Source organism: Somniosus microcephalus, chromosome 12 (genome assembly GCF_052327205.1).
Source record: "Somniosus microcephalus isolate GS21.2 chromosome 12, FLI_Smic_1.0, whole genome shotgun sequence".
Lineage (NCBI taxonomy): Eukaryota > Metazoa > Chordata > Chondrichthyes > Squaliformes > Somniosidae > Somniosus > Somniosus microcephalus.
The window spans coordinates 85,812,127-85,833,090 of record NC_140998.1 but is presented as its reverse complement, the minus strand read 5'-3'; the positions used below and the strand labels follow the sequence as shown (position 1 = coordinate 85,833,090).

The 20,964-nt window shown below is 40.2% G+C and overlaps 2 protein-coding genes across 3 annotated transcripts in view; one reads left to right on the top strand and one right to left on the bottom strand.

The window, feature by feature from the left end:
* The window catches only part of LOC147109374 (uncharacterized), a 37,752-nt gene extending 35,663 nt beyond the window's left edge, over positions 1-2,089 (top strand). Inside the window, exons 11-12 of one of the 2 annotated variants that reach the window (XM_086003267.1) lie at positions 126-241; positions 1,866-2,089. In XM_086003267.1, the coding sequence (XP_085859393.1) occupies positions 126-241; positions 1,866-1,994 (245 nt within the window). In that variant the 3' untranslated portion in view covers positions 1,995-2,089. The remainder of the gene's footprint in view (positions 1-125; positions 242-1,865) is intronic. The other variant, XM_086003265.1, reaches the window with a different exon arrangement.
* A 2,860-nt stretch (positions 2,090-4,949) lies between these two features.
* The window catches only part of actr10 (actin related protein 10), a 35,588-nt gene continuing 19,573 nt past the window's right edge, over positions 4,950-20,964 (bottom strand). The window contains exons 6-13 of the mRNA XM_086003268.1: positions 19,135-19,202; positions 18,947-19,026; positions 18,545-18,580; positions 17,931-18,010; positions 17,764-17,837; positions 14,366-14,447; positions 13,338-13,539; positions 4,950-5,712 (exon numbers count right to left, since the gene is read on the bottom strand). Coding sequence (XP_085859394.1) covers positions 5,531-5,712; positions 13,338-13,539; positions 14,366-14,447; positions 17,764-17,837; positions 17,931-18,010; positions 18,545-18,580; positions 18,947-19,026; positions 19,135-19,202 — 804 coding nt within the window. The 3' untranslated portion in view covers positions 4,950-5,530. The remainder of the gene's footprint in view (positions 5,713-13,337; positions 13,540-14,365; positions 14,448-17,763; positions 17,838-17,930; positions 18,011-18,544; positions 18,581-18,946; positions 19,027-19,134; positions 19,203-20,964) is intronic.

The following is a 20,964-nucleotide window of genomic DNA, read 5'->3' as shown; positions in this document are numbered from 1 at the left end:
TCTCACCACAGATGCTACCTGACTTGCGGAGTATTTCCAGCATTTTATGTTTTTATTATATAATATATTGACATTAGTGCTGTAATGAGTAAAGTACTCTAAGAAATATCCAATATTTCCCACAGGAAAATGTCTCTTTACCCTGACAGAGCACATTGGGGTGGTGCGATGCCTACACCTGGACGGAAATAGACTCGTTAGTGGAGGTGACAGAAAGAAGATTTTAGTCTGGGATGTAGCGGTAATTATAGCTTTTGGTGCATTGCATGTTGCATATATAACTATAGATATTTTAATTGATCCTCTGTTGCTGATAGTGATCAACACAATCACAAACTTTAATTTCCTTCAAAGACTGAATGAAAGCTAATCAAATCAAGGTGTTTTAAAACATATCCTTTTCAATCAAGATAGTTTGTTACAAATATATCAAAATGAATTTTTGAAAATGACAAGGTTATATAAAACTAATGACAAACCTTCTACCAATTGCTTGTTACAATTTTTGCAAAGTCAGAAATAAGATTGTTGTTGATTGCATCGTTATACATTCCAAAAAATTACACATTAAAGTTAAACATAAATTACAGATGGGGGTACCACTGAGTTAGCATGTGGATTCATATTTCACACGGATTCTTAATCTTCCACATAGAAAGTTACCAATCTAGCTGTGCCATCGAGGCGAGATGCTAAGTAGAGGCTATAACATTTGACAGAGGAGGGAAAATTAATAGGAGAATCATCTTGAGCTGATATCACTCACTTTGTAGCAGCCAATTTCAGAGTAGAATTAATAGAGGGCTGAGAACAGGTTGCTCATCTGCCTTCAGCAACTGGGAATGGTGTGTGGTGCTAAGAGAACCAAAGAAGGCAATAAAGAGCCAATAACCTTTTAAAAACTGGAAGTCCCACCCTCAAAAATGTCTAGGAAAATATGCAAAGATCTTGTTTATCATTACAATAAGAACTTGCATTTACATTATGCCTCATCACATCCTCCAGTCACTCCAAAGCGCTTTACATCCAGTGAATTACTTTTCGAATTGTAATCACTGTTGTTATGTAAGCTTAATATTGTGCCACTTTTTATCATAATCCAATTATCACAATCTCTCAGATGCAAGCTGTGATTTATATAATTGAATGATAATAGAAGCATTTCTGACTTAAAACAAGCTCTAAGTTATAGCACCTCAGCTAGCAATAATGTACAGAAATATGCTCAGCAGTTTCACAAAATATTTACAGATGATGCCATTCATTTTAGTTCATTAACCCAGAAAGACCTTAAAAAGTCCCCCCCCCCCCCCCAACCATTGCAATATGTTTCTGAAACTGTTGTTTCTTAATAAAATGATTCCAGGGTTTTTGCCTCCACTACTTTATCCACGCCAAGTATTCATCATGCTTTGTGTGAAGAGCTGTTGATATCAGTCCTAAATTTATGTTTTACGAGTTTGACCCATCCCCTCTGCCAATCTTTTCTTTAGATCCATATGCACATTAGCATGTGAACAGCCCAGGTCTTTGAGTTAATGTGTTTTGAAAAATCATTACAGCTGCTAGTTTCTCACTTTTTGAGCATGCTTCATATAGTGAATCTAATTGTCTTCCCACTCACCAATCACATTCTTTTTCCTGCCATCTTTAGTTCAGATTCTACCTTTCACTTTTTCCTATAAGCCTGATTAATAGAATACATTTGGCTGGTGAATTGGGCATGTAATATCATTGAGCTGTGCTGGCCATCTTAAATGTTAATTTTACTGAACAGTCAACCCTAATGATAATAGTACATACAAGATATATTTCTGTTGCGATATTTGTGTTCTTAATTTTTGTGCTTTTACTTTTTACTGTAGGAAGGGAAACTAGTCAATATAGTCCACAGAAACCCATCTCTCTTGCACAAGGTCTGGATTAATGAGACAAAGGTCATTACAGCTTCTCCTGAATCGCCTGGGATTTTAACTATTTTGAGCTATTGGTAAATTATTGCAGTTGGACAGTTACAACAGAGATATCAGTTACTGTTCTATATCTTGAAAGCTAGGGAAAGATTAAACTCATACTTAATTCTATACAAGTCAAGTGATTCATGATTATTTGGTGATCAAGTCAACATGAATACTAAACTGAGTTTATATAACATCCATCTTGATATTTTTCGAGAAGCAGAAATTAAATGATGGGCTCTCTGATACCATAAAGAGTGATGAACAGGTAATTCAAATGAACATTAGGATGCATCCATATTAGAAAAACCCCATTAGTTAGTTTTTTAACTAACATTGCCAAGTTTATGTAATTGACATGGTAAGTGCTAAGCTGCACAGAACTGTGCCCATAACAGTAAGATTTGATGTAAACTCAATTTAGCAGTCACATTTAAAACAATAAATCACCCTAGCACACTTGAAGATTCTTTACTGGATGCAAGTTTTGAATTTGGAAGATGTTTATATGAATAATTATGACCGCAAGAACAAATCTGTTAACAATATTCTTATGTATGAAGACTCTCTTAATTGGTTTCTACTTGAAGCAAGTTACTATTGCTGGGAATTTCCTTGGGCTTCTCCTACTCTGCCACTGTAACTTTGACGGAAGTTCAACGGAAATCCCGTTTACACGTGTAAACAGAGCTTCCACCAAACTTCTGGTGCCTGAGTGGGAGAAGCCCCAAGGATTTTCCTGGCCTATGCTTTTTATTCCTGATTCTCTGACTAACCATAGTGAATAGTCTTTCACAAGGCTGTAATATACAGAATTGCATATGTATGAATTCTGATATTTACTGCAGTGTAGAGGTCAACACCTTTTAAAAAAAAATAAAACTTGTATTACCTGTACAAATAAAAAAAAATCAATTTCCATCTGTTCTTGCTTCTCAGTACTGAACTAGTCCAGTATCGAGCAAATTGACAACAAATCACCGAACAAAGCACTTTCCAAAAATCTGTCAGACTTAGAGGATCAAAGAGGGATAGATTCACCTGCACCAAATCCTGTCCGACAGAGCTTTAAGATATGGCAATCCCAATGAAAGACAAAATTTCCCTTCCAAATCATGTTTAAATCAAAAATTAATCAACAAAAAGCAGAAGAATCTCTAATACAGCCATGAAGGCTACAATGAAGTAAAACACGCCAGTAATTTCCTTGGGAATACTCCCAATCGGCCACCATAACCTTGGCGGAACCCCCCCCCAAACATTTCCGTGAGTTAATAATTTATGGGGAGTGAATTCCACCCCTCACCCCACCAAAATGTGTTACCATGAGTTAATAATTTATGGGGAGTGAATTTCCTCAAGGCTTGTCCTGCTCTGCTGTCATAACCTCGTTGGAATTTCAGCAGAATCACTTTGAATGTAACTGGGGTTTCCACCAAAGTTAAGGTGCCAGAACAGGAGCAGCCCCAAGGAAATTTGCCCTCTATATATTTGGTACTGCCAATAGTACATTATTGGACTGGCTCATAAATGAGGAAAATATAGTAAACCTGAAACGTCTACAATACCACAAAAGTTCTAATTTGTTGAAAAACCTTTTTCATTTTCAGAATGTTGTACTCGTATCCGCTTGCTAACAGTAGGCATAGTTTTCGGAGCAATTTCACTGCTGTGATTAAGAAATATATTCTGAAATGAAATATTTACAAATGACCACTATATACTGTTACCATGTGTCAAAGTCATTTGGTAAAGCTTCAAAAAATTACCACTGCCTAATTAAAAAATTACTGTTTTATGGATAATTTCCACATCTTTAAAACTTTTAACAGATCATTCCTTTAATCACTACACAACTAATCGACTAGCTTTAGATATACTTCCCCCCATGATGTGAATTGCAATATTACCTGCTCTAGTATTCTACCATATGTATTAAGCAACCTGCAGTGAAGTTGTTGTGCTATCATCCAGCACTAGGGAACGGATGTATAATTACTTACAGATCTGCTAGTGTAAACAACATGTTTACTGGTTTCAGATTAAGTGAATGAGGGAGGCACTGTGTGGGTCTTACTGAAATGATTGCTGGAGAATGACATGCCAATCATGCTGTGAAAGGTCAATTTAAAGTTAATTTTAATGAAATGAGTCGATTGAGACTGATTGAGGTAACTGCATGACTGCTTCCCATAAAAAAAGTACATGGAATGCCAGCAGGAATGTTACCATTAATCAGTTGTTTAGGATTCATTTACAGTATATTTAGGGCACACAAAAATTATTATAATGGTCCTCACTCCAAGTTTAAAAGTATCTATTTGGACACACATGTGCAATCTAAAGCAATTTCTAAAGTTAAAGATCTATGACCCAGTTTATTTTGCAAAATTCAAAGGCAGACAAACAGGCTTTGCCAAAAATCACTAACCATCTGCAAGATAAATAAGAGCAGCATAACATACAAGGTCCTCACAGTCCAGAAATGTCTTGCATCCCCACTTACTAAGAATAGTGGGAGTATGCTTATCTCCTTCCACAAGTATATGGTACCTGTTGTGAAGTCTGATATCAGATACAATCAGCTCGATCTGCCAGCTGGCCTTCTACAGGATAGAATTTGTCCTGTTTGTGATATAAGTAGGAGACTGACTTATCCTCCTTAACTAATTGGAGAGAGCAACTCCCAACATGATGCATTTAATGTAGAAAAATGTCCCAAAGCGCTTCAGAAGCTTAATTAAAAAAAATTGTAAAATGGACACCGAGCCAAAGAAGGAGATATTAGGAGGGGTGACCAAAAGCTTGGTAAAAGAGCTGGGTTTAAAGGAACAGGGATTTCTTTTTAAAAGGAGGAAATTTGAGGCAAAGGTGACCTTATCCTGGAGTATGTGTTTCATTATTACAGAAATAGTGGTTACATTAACAAATGCCTGCAGAATCTCAACACACAAATATGTACCCACTGGTCAAAATATATTCTGATTGATCTTTTTGGAATGTAAATCTTGTAAATGTACAAGTTTTATTGGATGAATCAGTTTAAAATGTGATTATTTCAAAACAGCATTTGGCACTGCACACAACAATGTGTACTGGCAAAGGATTATGTGGAAAACTTAACTACAACATATTATAACCAAGCTATATTTCAAAACACTTAGTGCTTCAAGAACTTTTACTGGTGTAAACTTTGGACCAAAAATATACACTTGTGCATCAGGATCCATTTCCACTCAAACATTTGCAATTTCAAACCTTTACATCCAACTAAATTATCTGTTGCAAAAATCCATCTCCAGCAGTACTTATAGTAAGAATTTAATGCCATACGTTTACTTCAGCTTTCAGAGCTTAACAAGCTTTTTGGAAACATGCAGTGTTTTAGTTAAGAGCTTTCAGAGTACACATCATTTTTGCTCTACCAACAAGTGTTTAAATATATTTGATACAGTGTTAACATGTAGAAACTTTGAGCAACATAATTTTAAAAATATGAGCAGACAATATACTTGCTAAACAAATAGTCTGTTACTTCTAAAGTAGGTTGCCTCAGAACATCAATATCATCTCTACTTCTCGGTGGAATATGCTCTCTTCATCAATGGAGGTGGTGCTTTACTAGTTTCATACATCATTTCTAGAGGTGGGTTACTCAGGCAGCACCAATCAGGAATACGACCTGTCTGGCTGTAATATTCTTTGGAGACTGAACGACTACCCAAAATGTCCTGCAGAGCACCAAAAATGGCTCCTAAAAGCAAGTAAACATAACATTTTTAGATCTTCCAGGACAGTTATCCAACCTCCTAGCTGGTATTACTCCAAGTTATATGTAATAAATGCAAACAGTTCAGAATAGCTGAACAACATAGGGAAAGAAAACAATTTTGAAAAACTCTGAATAGATCAGAAATAATTTTTCATGTTGACTGCCGATGTACTTAGCTCTTACAGAATGTACAAATGCTTTCATATTTGAAGATAATGATAAAAGAAAATTTTCCAGACAAGGCCAGCTGGCACTAAAGGCAGACTGACTGAACATACCATTTTGCTACCGACTATATCTGCAAGCATTGATGCCTACTTAGCAATGACCAAGCAATCCGCCTCATCACATGGTTCTGGGGCATCACAGAGGCAATTGCAAAGCTGTGCCATCTGCTACAAGGACACCTGAAGCCAAACTCCAGCATAGAGATGGTACTGTCAGTGACAATCATAGTCATCTCCTCCCTCAACTGTTAAACCACTGCCTCCTCGGGCAGGGTCTTCATAACTAATAATAAGAAATTAAATTAATTATATAGAATGGAGCAGGTGATGTGTTACTGTTGCGAGATGTGGGAGCCGGTGAACCCCATTGAGGCTAACGGTGATTACATCTGCGACAAGTGTTTGCTGCTAGAGGAACTCAAGTTCCATGTTATGGAGCTTGAGACCGAGCTTCGGACACTGCGACACATCAGGGAGGGGGAGAAGTTCCTGGACTCTATGTTTCAGGAGATGGTCACACCTATGAAGTTAATTACTGCAGATGTAGTCCGTGGTCAGGGACAGGACGGTGTGACTACGAGTGAGGAAGGTACAGGGATCCAGGATGTAGTGTTGAAGGAGACGCAGCCCTTGTTCTTGTCCAGCAGGATCGAGGTTCTTACTCCCTGTGAGGACGGGAGCGGGGACTGCAGGGAGGATGAGCAACCTGGCCACAGCACTGTGGTACAGGGGGCCATTCAAGTGGAGGGAGTAAAAAGAAATGTTGTAGGGGATAGTATCATTAGGGGGATAGATAGGGTTCTCTGCAGTCAAGAGCGGGAGTCCCGAAGGCTGTGTTGCCTGCCTGGTGCCAGGGTTAAGGACATCTCTTCTGGGCTGGAAAGAAACTTGCAGTGGGAGGGGGAGGATCCAGTTGTCGTGGTCCATGTTGGTACAAACGACGTAGATAGGACAAGGAAGACGGTTCTGTTAAAGGAGTATGAGCAGCTAGGGGTCAAATTAAAAAACAGAACCTCAAGGGTAATAATCTCTGGGTTATTACCTGAGCCACGAGCGAATTTGGCTAGGATAAATAAAATTAAAGAGTTAAATGCGTGGCTCAAAGACTGGTGTGGGAGAAATGGGTTTTGCTTCTTGGGACACTGGCACCAGTACTGGGACAGGAGGGAGCTGTTCTGTTGGGACGGACTCCACTTGGCCAGTGCTGGGACTAGAGTCCTGGCAAATCATATAACTAGGGCTGTAGAGAGGGCTTTAAACTAATTAGTGGGGGGGAGGTTTCTAGAGAGCAAATAATAGAAATGACAACAGAGAAGGTCATAGACTTAGGTAGCAGTGGGGGAATTAAAAAACAGAATGTGTCAGGAAGGGACAGAAGGTATGGAGTAAAAAGTAAAGTACTAAAAAGGGAAAAAACAGGAACTAAGTGTTACAAAACATATTTGAAAGTTCTTTATCTGAATGCACGTAGCATTCGTAACAAAATGAATGAGTTAACGGCACAAATAATGACATATGGGTATGATCTTGTGGCCATTACAGAAACATGGCTGCAGGGTGACCATGACTGGGAATTAAACATACCAGGTTATTTAACAATCAGGAAGGACAGGCAGGAAGGGAGAGGAGGTGGGGTGGCTATGTTAATAAAGGAAGGAATCACCATAATACAGAGAAATGATATTGGGTCAAAGGAGCAGGATAGTGAAACAGTTTGGGTGGAGGTAAGGAATAATAAGGGGAAAAAAAACACTAGTGGGTGTAGTCTATAGGCCTCCGAACAGTTGCAACTCTGTTGGACGGAGTATTAATCAGGAAATAGTTGAGGCTTGTAATAAGGGAACAGCTATAATTATGGGGGATTTTAATTATCATATTAACTGGACAAATCAAATTGGGCAGAGCAGCCTTGAGGAAGAGTTCATTGAGTGTATTAGGGATGGGTTTCTTGAGCAGTATGTAACTGAACCGACCAGGGGGCAAGCAACCTTAGATTTGGTCCTGTGTAATGAGACAGGATTAATTAAAAATGTCCTAGTAAAGGATCCCCTTGGAATGAGTGACCATAACATGGTTGAGTTCCATATTCAATTAGAGGGTGAGAAGGTTGGATCTCAAACAAGCATGCTGAGCTTGAATAAAGGAGACTATGAAGGTATGAGAGCGGAATTAATTAGAGTGGACTGGGAAAATAGATTAAAGGGTAAGACAGTACATGATCAGTGGAGTACATTTAAGGAGTTATTTTACAACTTCCAAAAAATATATATTCCACTGAGGAAAAAAGGGTGTAAAAGAAAAGATAGCCATCCGTGGCTAAGTAAAGTAATTAAGGATAGTATCCGACTAAAAACAAGGGCATATAAGGTAGCCAAATCTAGTGGGAGGATGGAAGATTGGGAAGTCTTTAAAAGACAGCAAAAAATAACAAAAAGATTGATTAAGAAAGGGAAGATAGATTATGAAAGTAAATTAGCAAAAAATATAAAAACAGACAGTAAAAGTTTCTATAGTTATATAAAAAGAAAAAGGGTGGCTAAAGTAAATGTTGGTCCCTTAGAGGATGAGACCGGGAAATTAATGGTGGGAAACATGGAGATGGCAAAAACACTGAACAATTATTTTGTATCAGTCTTTACAGTAGAGGACACTAAGAATATCCCAACACTGGACAAACAGGGGGCTCTAGGGGGGGGGAGGAACTAAATACAATTAAAATCACTAAGGAAGTGGTACTTGGTAAAATAATGGGACTCAAGGCGGATAAATCCCCTGGACCTGATGGCTTGCATCCTAGGGTCTTGAGGGAAGTAGCGGTAGGGATTGTGGATGCATTGGTAATAATTTTCCAAAACTCACTGGACTCAGCAAAGGTCCCGGCAGATTGGAAAACTGCTAATGTAACACCCTTATTTAAAAAGGGTAGTAGGCAGAAGGCTGGAAACTATAGACCTGTTAGCCTAACATCTGTGGTTGGTAAAATGTTAGAGTCCATTATTAAGGAGACAGTAACGGGACATTTGGATAAACATAATTTAATAGGGCAAACTCAGCATGGTTTCATGAAGGGGAAGTCATGTTTAACAAATTTGCTTGAGTTTTTTGAGGAAGTAACATACAGGGTGGATAAAGGGGAACCAGTGGACGTAGTGTATTTAGACTTCCAAAAGGCATTTGACAAGGTGCCACACAAAAGATTATTGCTCAAGATAAAAAATCACGGGGTTGGGGGTAATATTCTGGCGTGGGTGGAGGATTGGCTCTCTAACAGAAAGCAGAGAGTTGGGATAAATGGTTCGTTCTCAGATTGGCAACCAGTAACTAGTGGTGTTCCGCAGGGGTCAGTGCTGGGTCCCCAACTCTTTACAATCTATATTAACGATTTGGAGGAGGGGACCAAGTGTAACATATCAAAGTTTGCAGATGATACAAAGATGGGACGGAAAGTAGTGAGTGAGGAGGACATAAAAAACCTGCAAAGGGACATAGACAGGCTAAGTAAGTGGGCAGAGATTTGGCAGATGGAATACAATACTGGAAAGTGTGAGGTTATGCACTTTGGCAGGAAAAATCATAGAGCAAGTTATTATCTTAATGGCAAGAAACTGGAAAGTACTGTAGTACAAAGGGATCTGGGGGTCCTGGTGCACGAAACTCAAAAAGTTAGTATGCAGGTGCAGCAAGTGATTAAGAAGGCCAATGGAATGTTGGCTTTTATTGCTAGGGGGTTGGAATATAAAAACAGGGAGGTATTGCTGCAGTTGTACAAGGTATTGGTGAGGCCGCACCTGGAATACTGCATACAGTTTTGGTGTCCATACTTAAGAAAAGACATACTTGCTCTCGAGTCAGTACAAAGAAGGTTCACTCGGTTAATCCCGGGGATGAGGGGGTGGTCATATGAGGAGAGGTTGAGTAGATTGGGACTCTACTCATTGGAGTTCAGAAGAATGAGAGGCGATCTTATTGAAACATATAAGATTGTGAAGGGGCTTGATCGGGTGGATGCGGTGAGGATGTTCCCAATGATGGGTGAAACTAGAACTAGGGGGCATAATCTTAAAATAAGGGGCTGCTCATTCAAAACTGAGATGAGGAGAAACTTCTTCACTCAGAGGGTGGTAGGTTTGTGGAATTTGCTGCCCCAGAAAGCTGTGGAAGCTACATCATTAAATAAATTTAAAACAGAAATAGATAGTTTCCTAGAAGTAAAGGGAATTAAGGGTTACGGGGAGCGGGCAGGAAATTGGACATGAGTCTAGGTTCGGAATGGTCATGGCCCTGTGGGTAGTGGAGTGGGCCCAGGGGCCGTGTAGCCTTGTTCTGCTCCTACTGTGTTCTAATTCTGTGTTAGATTTCAGGAGATGGTTTTATTCCTGTTCCTGGCTGGGGTGGAGATCGCCTTTACAGAAGGTAAGTACTGTAGAAAATATAGGGACAGAATGATCTCCTGGAAGAATTTCGATCGCCTGGATGGGTCGGAGAGGAATTTCCCAGATTTTTTTCTCCCAAATTGGCCATTGGGTCTTTATCTGGTTTTTCGCCTCTCCCGGGAGATCACATGGGTTCGGGTGGATGCAGAGTGATAGAAGATTTGAGGTTAGGATCAGATCAGCCATGATCTTATTGAATGGTGGAGCAGGCTCGAGGGGCCGATTGGCCTACTCCTGCTCCTATTTCTTATGTTCTTATGTTCTTATGTCCTCACTGCCTGGGATTATCTGCAATATCAGCCAATTCAATGTCCAGATATGTACCGAGTAAGCGGCTGATGCATTGTTCAACAGGGCCAGCATTTCAATTATTTTCCTACTGAATAACAATGATTTGAACAAACTGCTGCATTTCACAATGTGGAAGTAGGTCATTGATGATAATTGGCAATCTTATAGCCATTCCCATCAATAAAATATGCATCATGCAGACAGAATCTGTTCGCAGGATTTGTGGGTGAAGCACTATTAAAACTGCAGTGCATCAACAGTTCCAGATGTGTTTTATTTTCAGATCATTGGGGAAACATTAAATAAGAGTTTTGTTGCAACTTGCTTACTGCTGCCTGCAAATGATGAGTTTGCTTTGGAATAACATTTCAGTCTTACAAACTTCAGACAAACAGATTCTGCTTTTCAGTGCAAAGTACAAAAACAAAATAATAGAGCAGTAATAGTAGGGGACTCAATTACCTAGTATAGACTGGGGAAATAGCCTGATCCTGCTCCTATTTCGTGTGTCTAATTCTGTTAGATTCAGGAGATGGTTCTGTGATAGTGGATTGGCGGTTAGGATCAGATCAGCCATGATCTTATTGAATGGCGGAGCAGGCTCGAGGGGCCGATTGGCCTACTCCTGCTCCTATTTCTTATGTTCTTATGAAAAAACAGAGTAAAAGGCAAGGAGGGTGAAGAATTCCTAAAATGTGTACAGGAGAACTTCCTTAATCAGTATGTTTCTAGTCCAACGAGGAAGGAACCATGTGCTGGATCTAGTTCTGGGGAATGAAGTAGGGCAAGTGGAGTGTATGGCAGTGGGAGAACATCTGGGTAACAGTGATCAAAATATTAGGTTTAAAGTAGTTATGGAAAGGGACAAAGATAAATCAAAGGTGAAAATACCAAACTGGAAGAGGACCAATTTCAGTGATTTGAGAAGGGATCTAGCACAGGTAGACTGGAAACAAAGATTGGCCAGGAAAACAGTAAATAGGCAATGGCAGGCCTTCAAGGCAGAGATACTGAAGGTAGAAACCAAGCATATTCCCATAAGGAGGAAAAATGCAGCATCCAAAGCTAGAGCTCCCTGGATGACAAAGGTAGAGGTTTATGACAAATGTCAGGTACAGAATACAGTAGAAAACCAGGCAGGATACAGAGTGTGCAGGGGAAAATTGAAAAAGATATAAGGGCAAAGAGAGAAAAGATTAAAAGGAAACTAAAAAATCTTTTATAAACATATAAAAAGTAAAAGGATAGTTAAAGGAAGGGTGGGGCCGATAGGGAAAGAAAAATTTTCTTGAGGCAGTGGGCATGACTGAGGTACTGAATGAGTATTTTGTCTTCACAAAAGAGGATGAAATTAATGTTGCAGTGGGGGGGGAAGTAGAGATATTGGATAGGATAAAAATAGATAGAAAGGTGGTGCTAAATATGTTGGCATTGCTCAAAGTTAACGGGCTAGAAATTCGGCTCCACTGCCTGTGCAAAGGGCTTATCGTCCAGGGAGGGGCCAAAAAAAAGCGCCTCCCGAGAAATTTGGCTGAATGTTGCTGAGGCGCTACCCGATAGCGCCGCACCCCCAACGTCATTGCCATGCGTCGCAACCCCTTAGCGCCCCGTGGCAGAAATTCAGCTGCACCCCCGCGAGCGGTGTCAGCGTCAGCCTCACGGGTCGCGAGCTGGGCCGACCTCCGCTCGCGGGTGGTATTTAAAGGGGAGGTGCAGCCCAGACCTGTGTTGCCATTTACTTTTTTTGGTCGGCCCTCCATGGTGGGCCGTGGCATGGCCCTGGCCATCATTGTGCAGCTCGGCACCACATCTCGGCACCGGGCTGCTGCCATGGCACCAAACCACCTTGGTGGCCTAGTATGAGCCATCGGAGGCCCTGCAGAATGTGCAGCGGTCCTCCCCTTTAACTGAAGGGGAGGGGCGTTGAAACGCGGCAGTGCTCCAACATCGCCTTATTATGATCTGGAAGGCACTACCTGAAAGGGTGTTGGAATCAGATTCCATTGGAACTTTCAAAAGGCAATTGGTATTTGAAGAGAACTAATTTGCAGGGCTGCGGAAATCTAAATTGGATAGCTTTTTCAAAGAGCCAGCACAGGCACGATGGGCCAAATGGCCCCCTTCTGTGCTGTAAGATACCATGATTCTACATGTTTTAAAGTAATTGAAAGATGCTTAACATATTATAGTGCTTTAGTTTGCCAGATTTGTAATCTTGCAGTTTGTCACTCTTTTGGTAAATCTGAACTTTACTCATTTACATACTCTATCGAGCTGTATGGTTAGCCAGAAGCAATTCAGTTTTACAACCACATCCAGTTTCAGAGTGCAGAATGGGGTAAAACAAAAAAAAAAAAAACTGTACAATTTGTTGCTGCAGCCCTTTTGCTGCATCAGTACTCTGAAGTCACACCTACTTGCATGCAAGCTCTTGGGGAAGCCCACTGCATAATGTGGACCGTGTCCAATATTGAGCCAAAACAGAAATCCAGCAGAAACGGCCACACACAGTATTGGACAGATGTCCCACTGTGCACCAATCCCATCCTGGGCGCACGTCAATTAGTCTTAAACAATCATACTTTGATACAATAAAACCGTTCATAAATAAAAGCGTTTCATTAATCAAGATGTGCTATAGAGAACACATTCTCACCTCCTAACCAAGCCACAGAATTTGGTTTTGCAGGTGGAGTATGAACTTTGAACGTCTTGGCAGCCAACACTTCTTTGTATTTTGGTTTCTCTACCAGGTACCGAATTTCAGCCATAATACGATGTAGGAAGCCAGGCAGCATAGCAGTTCCACCAATGATCACAAGGTTCTCGGCCAGCTGTTTTCTTGTGTCAATTGGGCACTAGTAACAATTTTAAAAACATACTTTAGTGAAACAGAAGTATCATTACTCTCCCTCTATTTCTCTCAAAACTATGCACCATGTATACCCAATAAACCAAATGAGTTATCTACTCCTACTTTGCCAACACCACTTGTACCAGTGGCTCACTTTCCTCCCAATCTCTTTTTCTCCTCCTCTTCTCCCCCATGCCTCATAAGGAGGTACCTGGTATCTCCTCAATCAGTACAACTAAGAGTGGCACCTAATCAGCAAAAAGGGGAAAATATCAAACCTGTACCACTCCATCGTGCTGTGCTGCCACATAATGGTGCTCCAAATTTGCACAAAAAAGAACTTGCTTTCATATAGTGCCTTTCATGTCCTCAGGATATCCCAAAGCTCTTCACAGCAAATTACTTTTGAAGTACACTCACTCACAGGTCCGACAACAGTAAATGAGATAAATAACCAGCGAATCCGGTTTTGGGGGTGATGGCTTCAAGATTCATACTGGGCAGGACACTGGGCAAATTTAACATATCATCTGAAAGACAGTATCTCTGACAATACAGCGCTCCTTCAGCACTACTGAAGCATCAGACTAGATTATGTGCTCAAGTGAAGCTTGAACTCAACCTACTTACATAGAGGTGCTAGTGCTACTATGGAGTCAAACTGCAACTGAAGCTATCCTAAACATGAATCCCATGATAACAATATACTGTAGTATTTCAACTCTGGGTCACTTTCACATATTTAATGGCAAACCTTAATGTGGCATCAAAAGAGGCTGACAAAGTTGTTTTTATAAATCCATCAAATTTAGCACACAGCATCCTCTTACCTGTAAAAGTGAGTCAAGGATTAAAGTGGCAATAGACTTCTCCTCATTATCTTGTTCAAAGAGAATTTCAATTACAGAATCTCTGCAAACAAAAAAAGTGAAGAGAAAATATTCCTTGAACTGAAAATTTAAGCAAATCACTTAGTATAGAACCACATCACAAACAACTAATTTAATTCGGCAGTCAATGGTAACAAAGTAGACTCGGAATTCAGTATTACTCCTTAAATTAAATGTGAAATCTTGACGATAGGAGCTCTCTGCGTGGGCAATCATAGAATTACTATAAGGTAACAAAATTCACAAGTTCAACAGAACAGTTTGTTTTAACAACTATAAAATTGTACGTCACCAGTTTTGTTTGGTTGCTGAGATTTCTTTACTAATATCATTATGCTGACAAGGCCACTTGCTGTAGCTTCAAGTCAATCACTCCAGGTGACATTTAAAAACATTTGTTTGTTTTTTTTTCCCCAAAGTGCTTGCAGTGAAACTGAAAGCAATTTTTCCAGTTTCTCTCCTATATTTAATATACTGAAACACCAATATTGACAACGGATTCTGGTTACTTGTATATTTTCCACCTGAACATGGCGTACAGTAAAAAAAAATAAGTCCACTGCATTGAGAATTAGAGAAATGTTTAGCTTGGATGAATTTACACGCATATTAATCTTGTTTCTCTATTCTCTTGCTACTCTGACTTTTGCACACATTGGGCTGGATTTTTCCAAACTCGGCAGGCGACGTCCGTGGCGTGTGGGGACCCCGCATCTGTCTCGATCCCGGCCTCCAACATGATTTTCCGTTGATGGGGCTCGTTAAGCCCGCCCTACGAGGTTCCCGGACAATTAATAGGAAGCGGGTCTGATGACATCATTTGATGATGCGTCATCAGCCGGTTTCCTTAAAGGGGCCATGTCCACATTCATTTTGACAGTTGTGCTGTCAGTGTTCTGCCTACTGAGGTGCTGCAAACACTGACAAGCACTGCACAAAGGTGCACTGCTGCACCCAGGCTCTCCCATGGCTCCCTCCAAATGCTTATGCAGGGAGTCACAGCACGCAGGGAGGTTCTCCTCCCATCCCATGAGCGGAAGACACCTCCCCAGGACCCCAATGCAGCCTGGTTGCACAGGAGGACACAAGCAGGGATGATGTCAGGATGACCTGGCTGCAGTGGTGCAAATCTTTCAATGATCACAAAACGTTACTGCAAAGCCACACTCAAACTCATCCTCCTGTGCCACTCATCACATCCCCATTACTCTGCCTTCCCTACCCTACTCCTGCACATCCTTACACCAACTTACCTTGCACCTGCACCCATCCCTCTCTGTCTACATTATCACTTCCCCATCGCACTAGCCACCCCTCACACTCATCCTCATCCTTGTCCAATCATTCAAACTAACAACACACAAGGGTGGGCACTTGTGTGCTTTAGCCAATATTTGTGTAAAGTTCCTGTTAATGTGTTGTCAAGCACTGAAATCTTTATTTTCAACACTTTGCCTTCTTGGGCATATTTATGTGCACCTTTAGAAGTGTCTTAGGTGAGTCCCAGTGAATGGTGAGACATAACATTCCCTCCCCCAATGATGATGCGTGTGAAAGGAATGGCCTGGACATTGTAGGGATGCTTTATGGTGTTGGTGTGGGGTAGTGCCAACCTGGTGCATCATGTGGCAGCCAGGGTGTACAGCATCAAGTGAAGTAAATCTGGACATGGTGAGGCCATCGCTGGCATCCCGGGCAGCAATGTACATGGGTAATAATGCCCTGTGCAGCATCAGTTGATTGTGGAGAAGGTTGGTGTGGATGTTGGTGCTGCTGTGCCCGGTGATGCTGGTATTGCGGCTGATCGTATTGGGATTCTGAGGACCAAGGTGAGATTTTTTTAAGGGCATCGACGCTGATGGAATAGATGGCAGGTGAGGTTGAGATGACAGAAGCGCTCTGTCAATGATGAGAGAGGTTGTTCCAATGAGGTGACACTGGATAGAGAGTTTGCTCCAAACACTTGCTAGCTGCATAAAGGTCAATCTGTCTTCCAAATGCAGTAAGCAACAGCTTCTAACCTTGGAAAGTGAAGACCTATGAAATGGGAGCTTTCATAGAACATTTGTAGCTGTCAGGTTTGTAAATCATTCCCATGCTGGCACAACATCCAACCTACTTACCTGACGTGATAGCCGTTCGCCGGGAACCTCGTTAAAAACCTGGTAAAATGGCAAGTACATGGGAAAATGGTTCTTAACTACCTTTTAACAAGCTTTTAAGTATCTAAATTGGCTGCCCCGCCGCTTTGTGTCGGGTCTGTTCAGGGATGACAGATCCGACACTTGGGAAGCTGACAAGGAGGCGGGTTTACAGTGGGATACCGACCCGGTCAATCTTTGTGATTTTGACAGCGGACCCGCCTCCAAACCCACACTTTGAGCACCGGTAAAATTCCGGCCTTATGTGTATTTTACATCACACTTTTAAATTCATATTGCACTTTGCCACTTGTTCTTCTAAATATTATTCATTTGACCCCATTGGTTTTTACTCTTAATCTCTTTCTGTACAAATTACTCCACTCCCTACACCCCCAGCCACTGAAGCTGTCTAAGTTATACTGGAGTTTGGCTCTACAAGTATCAGCTGCCCTCTGGTACCTTGGCTAAGTAGTTAATCTTCACTTGATCCTAGGCAGCGAGTGTTGTTAGGTAGTTCAACCACAGGGTACATCATAGCGGAGCCTGATTTTATCCACACGAGATGGCCACACATTGCAGCAGGAATCAGGAGCAAAAGCCCTGGCCGATTTGCTGCCCCCTCCTCCCAACCCTAGCCTACATATACTGAAGCTAAATGTAGCATTCCCAGTACCATCTTAGCAGAGATGAGCTAATTCAGCACAAACCATGGATCAAACCCAAGATTTTTCTGTTCTTTATGGCTCAGTTCCATACTGGACAATTTTTTTTTATTAACAAAGTCATTGAGGGAACCTGATTTGCTCAATTTTTATTTCCCTATAGTAGCTGATTTACTTTTTCCATTGGTTACTGAGATCCATTTCCAACTTTGTAATTTTCTAATCTGTCCTCTGCCTATATTCTTCACAAGTGTATACTAATGGTTTCTCAACTGAAAAACTCAACTAAATACCAGGGGAGGGGTCTCTGATGGTTTGGAGTCAGCTGGTGGGAAGTGCACGAGAATTGCCTGAATGCTTAGTCGTCTACTTTTCCTTTGTCTCCCAATGGCAAAATGGTTGAAACCAAGACTAAGTGGGAAGCTGCAGTCACAAACTCCACTTACCACTTCAACATACCATGCCATTCCTTTTATTGCAACTCAAGTATGATGCACAGTTTAATTTATATTGTTCATACAAATGATCCAACCTGATTGATCCTTTGACATGCAAAATCCTCTCTCCATCCAGAGGGTATGCCACATCTGGAGGTAGTTGGGGGCGCTACAAATAAATATAAAATATCAAATTACTGCCATGCAACTCTGACTTTGCAGCTCAATTAGTCTGTCTTATTCACCATTACTTAATGCTTACCTCAGCTTTTCCATCGATGTTAAACTTGGCAGCTTGAATTTTCAGACCCCGCTGGAGATCACTCACAAAGCAAGTACGAACTGAAAAGGTAAATTTTTTTTAAAGTTTAAATTCTCCTAAAAATCATGAGTACACAGATTTCAAATAGAATGGATGCTTATTTGGCAGAGTTTAACATAATAAAAAAAAGTATGGTTAGACACTTTTTAAGTTTAAAAGCAGGCAACATTCTCGTGCTTTATTCTTGTTTTCACTGAGCAGTTCAGTTCCATATACCTTACGCACATCCTTTTGTTACATCATTTCATATGAATGTGCTGTGAAGTTATTTCATGCTTTTAAAAGAAATAGGAAAGCTTGGTAGTCCTAGTGGCTGAACAGATATGAACTTCAGATGCTAACATTTCCCCTCCAAAAAATTCAGATTAAAAAGATCAAAGGTTACACCAGAAAAATTAATCTACTCTGCTCTTTCAGACGATGCACATTTCACCATTTTATGTATTTATTCTAGATGTACATTTGTGGTCTTTCTTTTTATTTGATAAGCAAATGTATTTTCCACATAAATTTACCAATTAACAATGAATCATACAAGATAGTTATGTTCCTACCTTTGACATCCTCTAGAGTTTCTTCTGGAAGTGAGCCTGTTGAAATGAATTTGGGAACATTAAGAGTCCATGCCACATAATATTATACTATAACATTTTAAATACTGACTGTCAATTATCTGATGAACTTACGGCTAGATACCTTTAAAAATCGAATACATTCAAATTCTTTGTAAAATGACCTTTTTGCTCTTTTTAATGTTTTAACCAATTTGTTTACATAACTGTGACTACACTTCAAAAAGTAATTTTTTGGATGCAAAACATTTTGAAACCAAATGGAGCTCTCTATAAATGTATTATTTCTTTCTTTTAAAATAGAGAAATTATTGATAGAGTGCCATGAAATAAATATCATCTGTAAATATGCAAGATATTTAAAAAATGTATTTCAAGCCTTACTCATCACAGAAGCCAAGCCTTCTCCAGTCTTAGTCCCTGTGTCCACAGTGCATTCTTCTAATAACCGTGACTGCAACTCCCTTCAGTAATAAAAACATTTATTTTGGACTTTTTAACACTTCAATCTTTCTAAATTTCAAATATACAAACATCAATAAATACACAGAAGTAACATTTTAAATCCTTACTTGTGGATTGTTTTTCCTCCCAGTGGAAGTGCTTCCCAGGCATTCAAAATAGGAACTCCTTCATATATCTGACAAAGCTAAGGTTAAATTTCAAATAGGCAAAAAGTTTAATACACTTGTATACGTTTTCCTGATTGCATTACACACCATAATTACAGTCACTGTTTCCCCTTTAGCCACCCCGGGCAATTTTTTCCCTCAAATCTTACAGCACAGAAACAGGCCACCTGGCCTATCAAGTCTGTATCTGTGTTTTTGTCCACATAAGCCACCTAGTCTATACGACTTCCCTGCTTTCTCCCCATACCTTATAATACAGGAAACTCTCGATTTACCGGCACCTAAATAACCGGAAATCTCTGTTAACCGGCAAAATTCAGGAGTAGGTTCAGGTAAGTTTTACTTCATATTAGTGGCCGTTCCTGGAGCTGTGGCCGTGTAACCGGGGTTCCTGCACCTGTTGCTATGCAACAGGGACGCCTGGATCTGTGGCCGGGGTTCCTGCACCTGTTGCCATGCAACAGGGATGCCTGGATCTGTGGCCGTGTATGGGGCTTTCATACCTTTTACTATACCTCTCTGTAATCCGGACTTTTTGATAAACCGGCACCACGCCGGTCCCGTCGGTGCCGGATTAAAAAAAAGAGTTTCCTGTATTCCTCTTTTCAAGCAATTAACTCCTGTTGAAGATAATTTATGGACTCTGCTTCAACAATGGTTTGTGGCAGAGAATTCAAAATGCTAGTCACTTGTGTATTTAAAAAAAAATTCTCTTCAATTTTGTGATCATTTTCAATTTGTGCCCTCATTACCCTCCCTCCAACCAGCAGAAGCAATCCATCACTGTTTACCTTATCATTAGCCTTCATAATCTTGAAGGCCGCCATCAGGTTACCACTCAACCTTCTCAGTGCTAGTGAAAAAAGCCACAACTCTAAAATCTCTCTTTCTAGCTGTAATCTCTCGTATCGGGCAACATCCTGGTGAATTGACGTGAAACTTTCACCATTGCTTTTATATCTATCCTATAATAGGTTACTGCAACTATAGCCAAGCCAAGGTCGTCTACAAGTTCAACATAATCTCCTTGCTTTTGCATTCTGTGCCACTACATACAAAATCAATAATTCAATTTGTTCTATTTTTAAATCGAAAAGGCCATATCTACTTGTATTGTCACCTTTTACTGCATTTCCTTTATCTATCCTGTTATTTCTTCAAAGAATTCTTTAAGATTGTTCAAGCACAAAATTTTAGAAATCAGTGCTGACTGGCCTCGATTAGCTCATATTTTTCCAAGTGCTTAGCAATTTCATCCTATATTCCAGACTCTACCAACAACTGAAGTAATACTAGATGGTCGAAAATGTCCTGGCTTACAGTCTCCTAATTTGAACAAACAAGTGACATTTGGCACCCTCCAGCACAATTTTTCACTCCACATAATTTAAAATTATAGTCAGAGCTTACACTATTTCTTCCTTAGCTTCCCTGAGGATCCCCAGATGGTAATATGTTTATCTTAAGTTTAAGTAAATTTTTTATATCTATCTTTCATTGAATAATAGCTTCTACTGAATTTTCCACACCCATCTCTGATGGTTCTACAGTATCACAATATCAATAGTGTGAAAACGGAGGTGAAGTACTTAATTAGTATTTCTTACATAACCTGACTCTGCATTACAAGCTCGTCAACCAACTCAGCACCCTACTCTCCTCTATCTTCTTTCTAATGTGCCTATTAAGAAAGCTTTTTTATATCTTTGTTCTTGTGTCAATTTTCACATACTCCCACTTGGCCTTTTATACTCCTTTCTGTAGCTTACC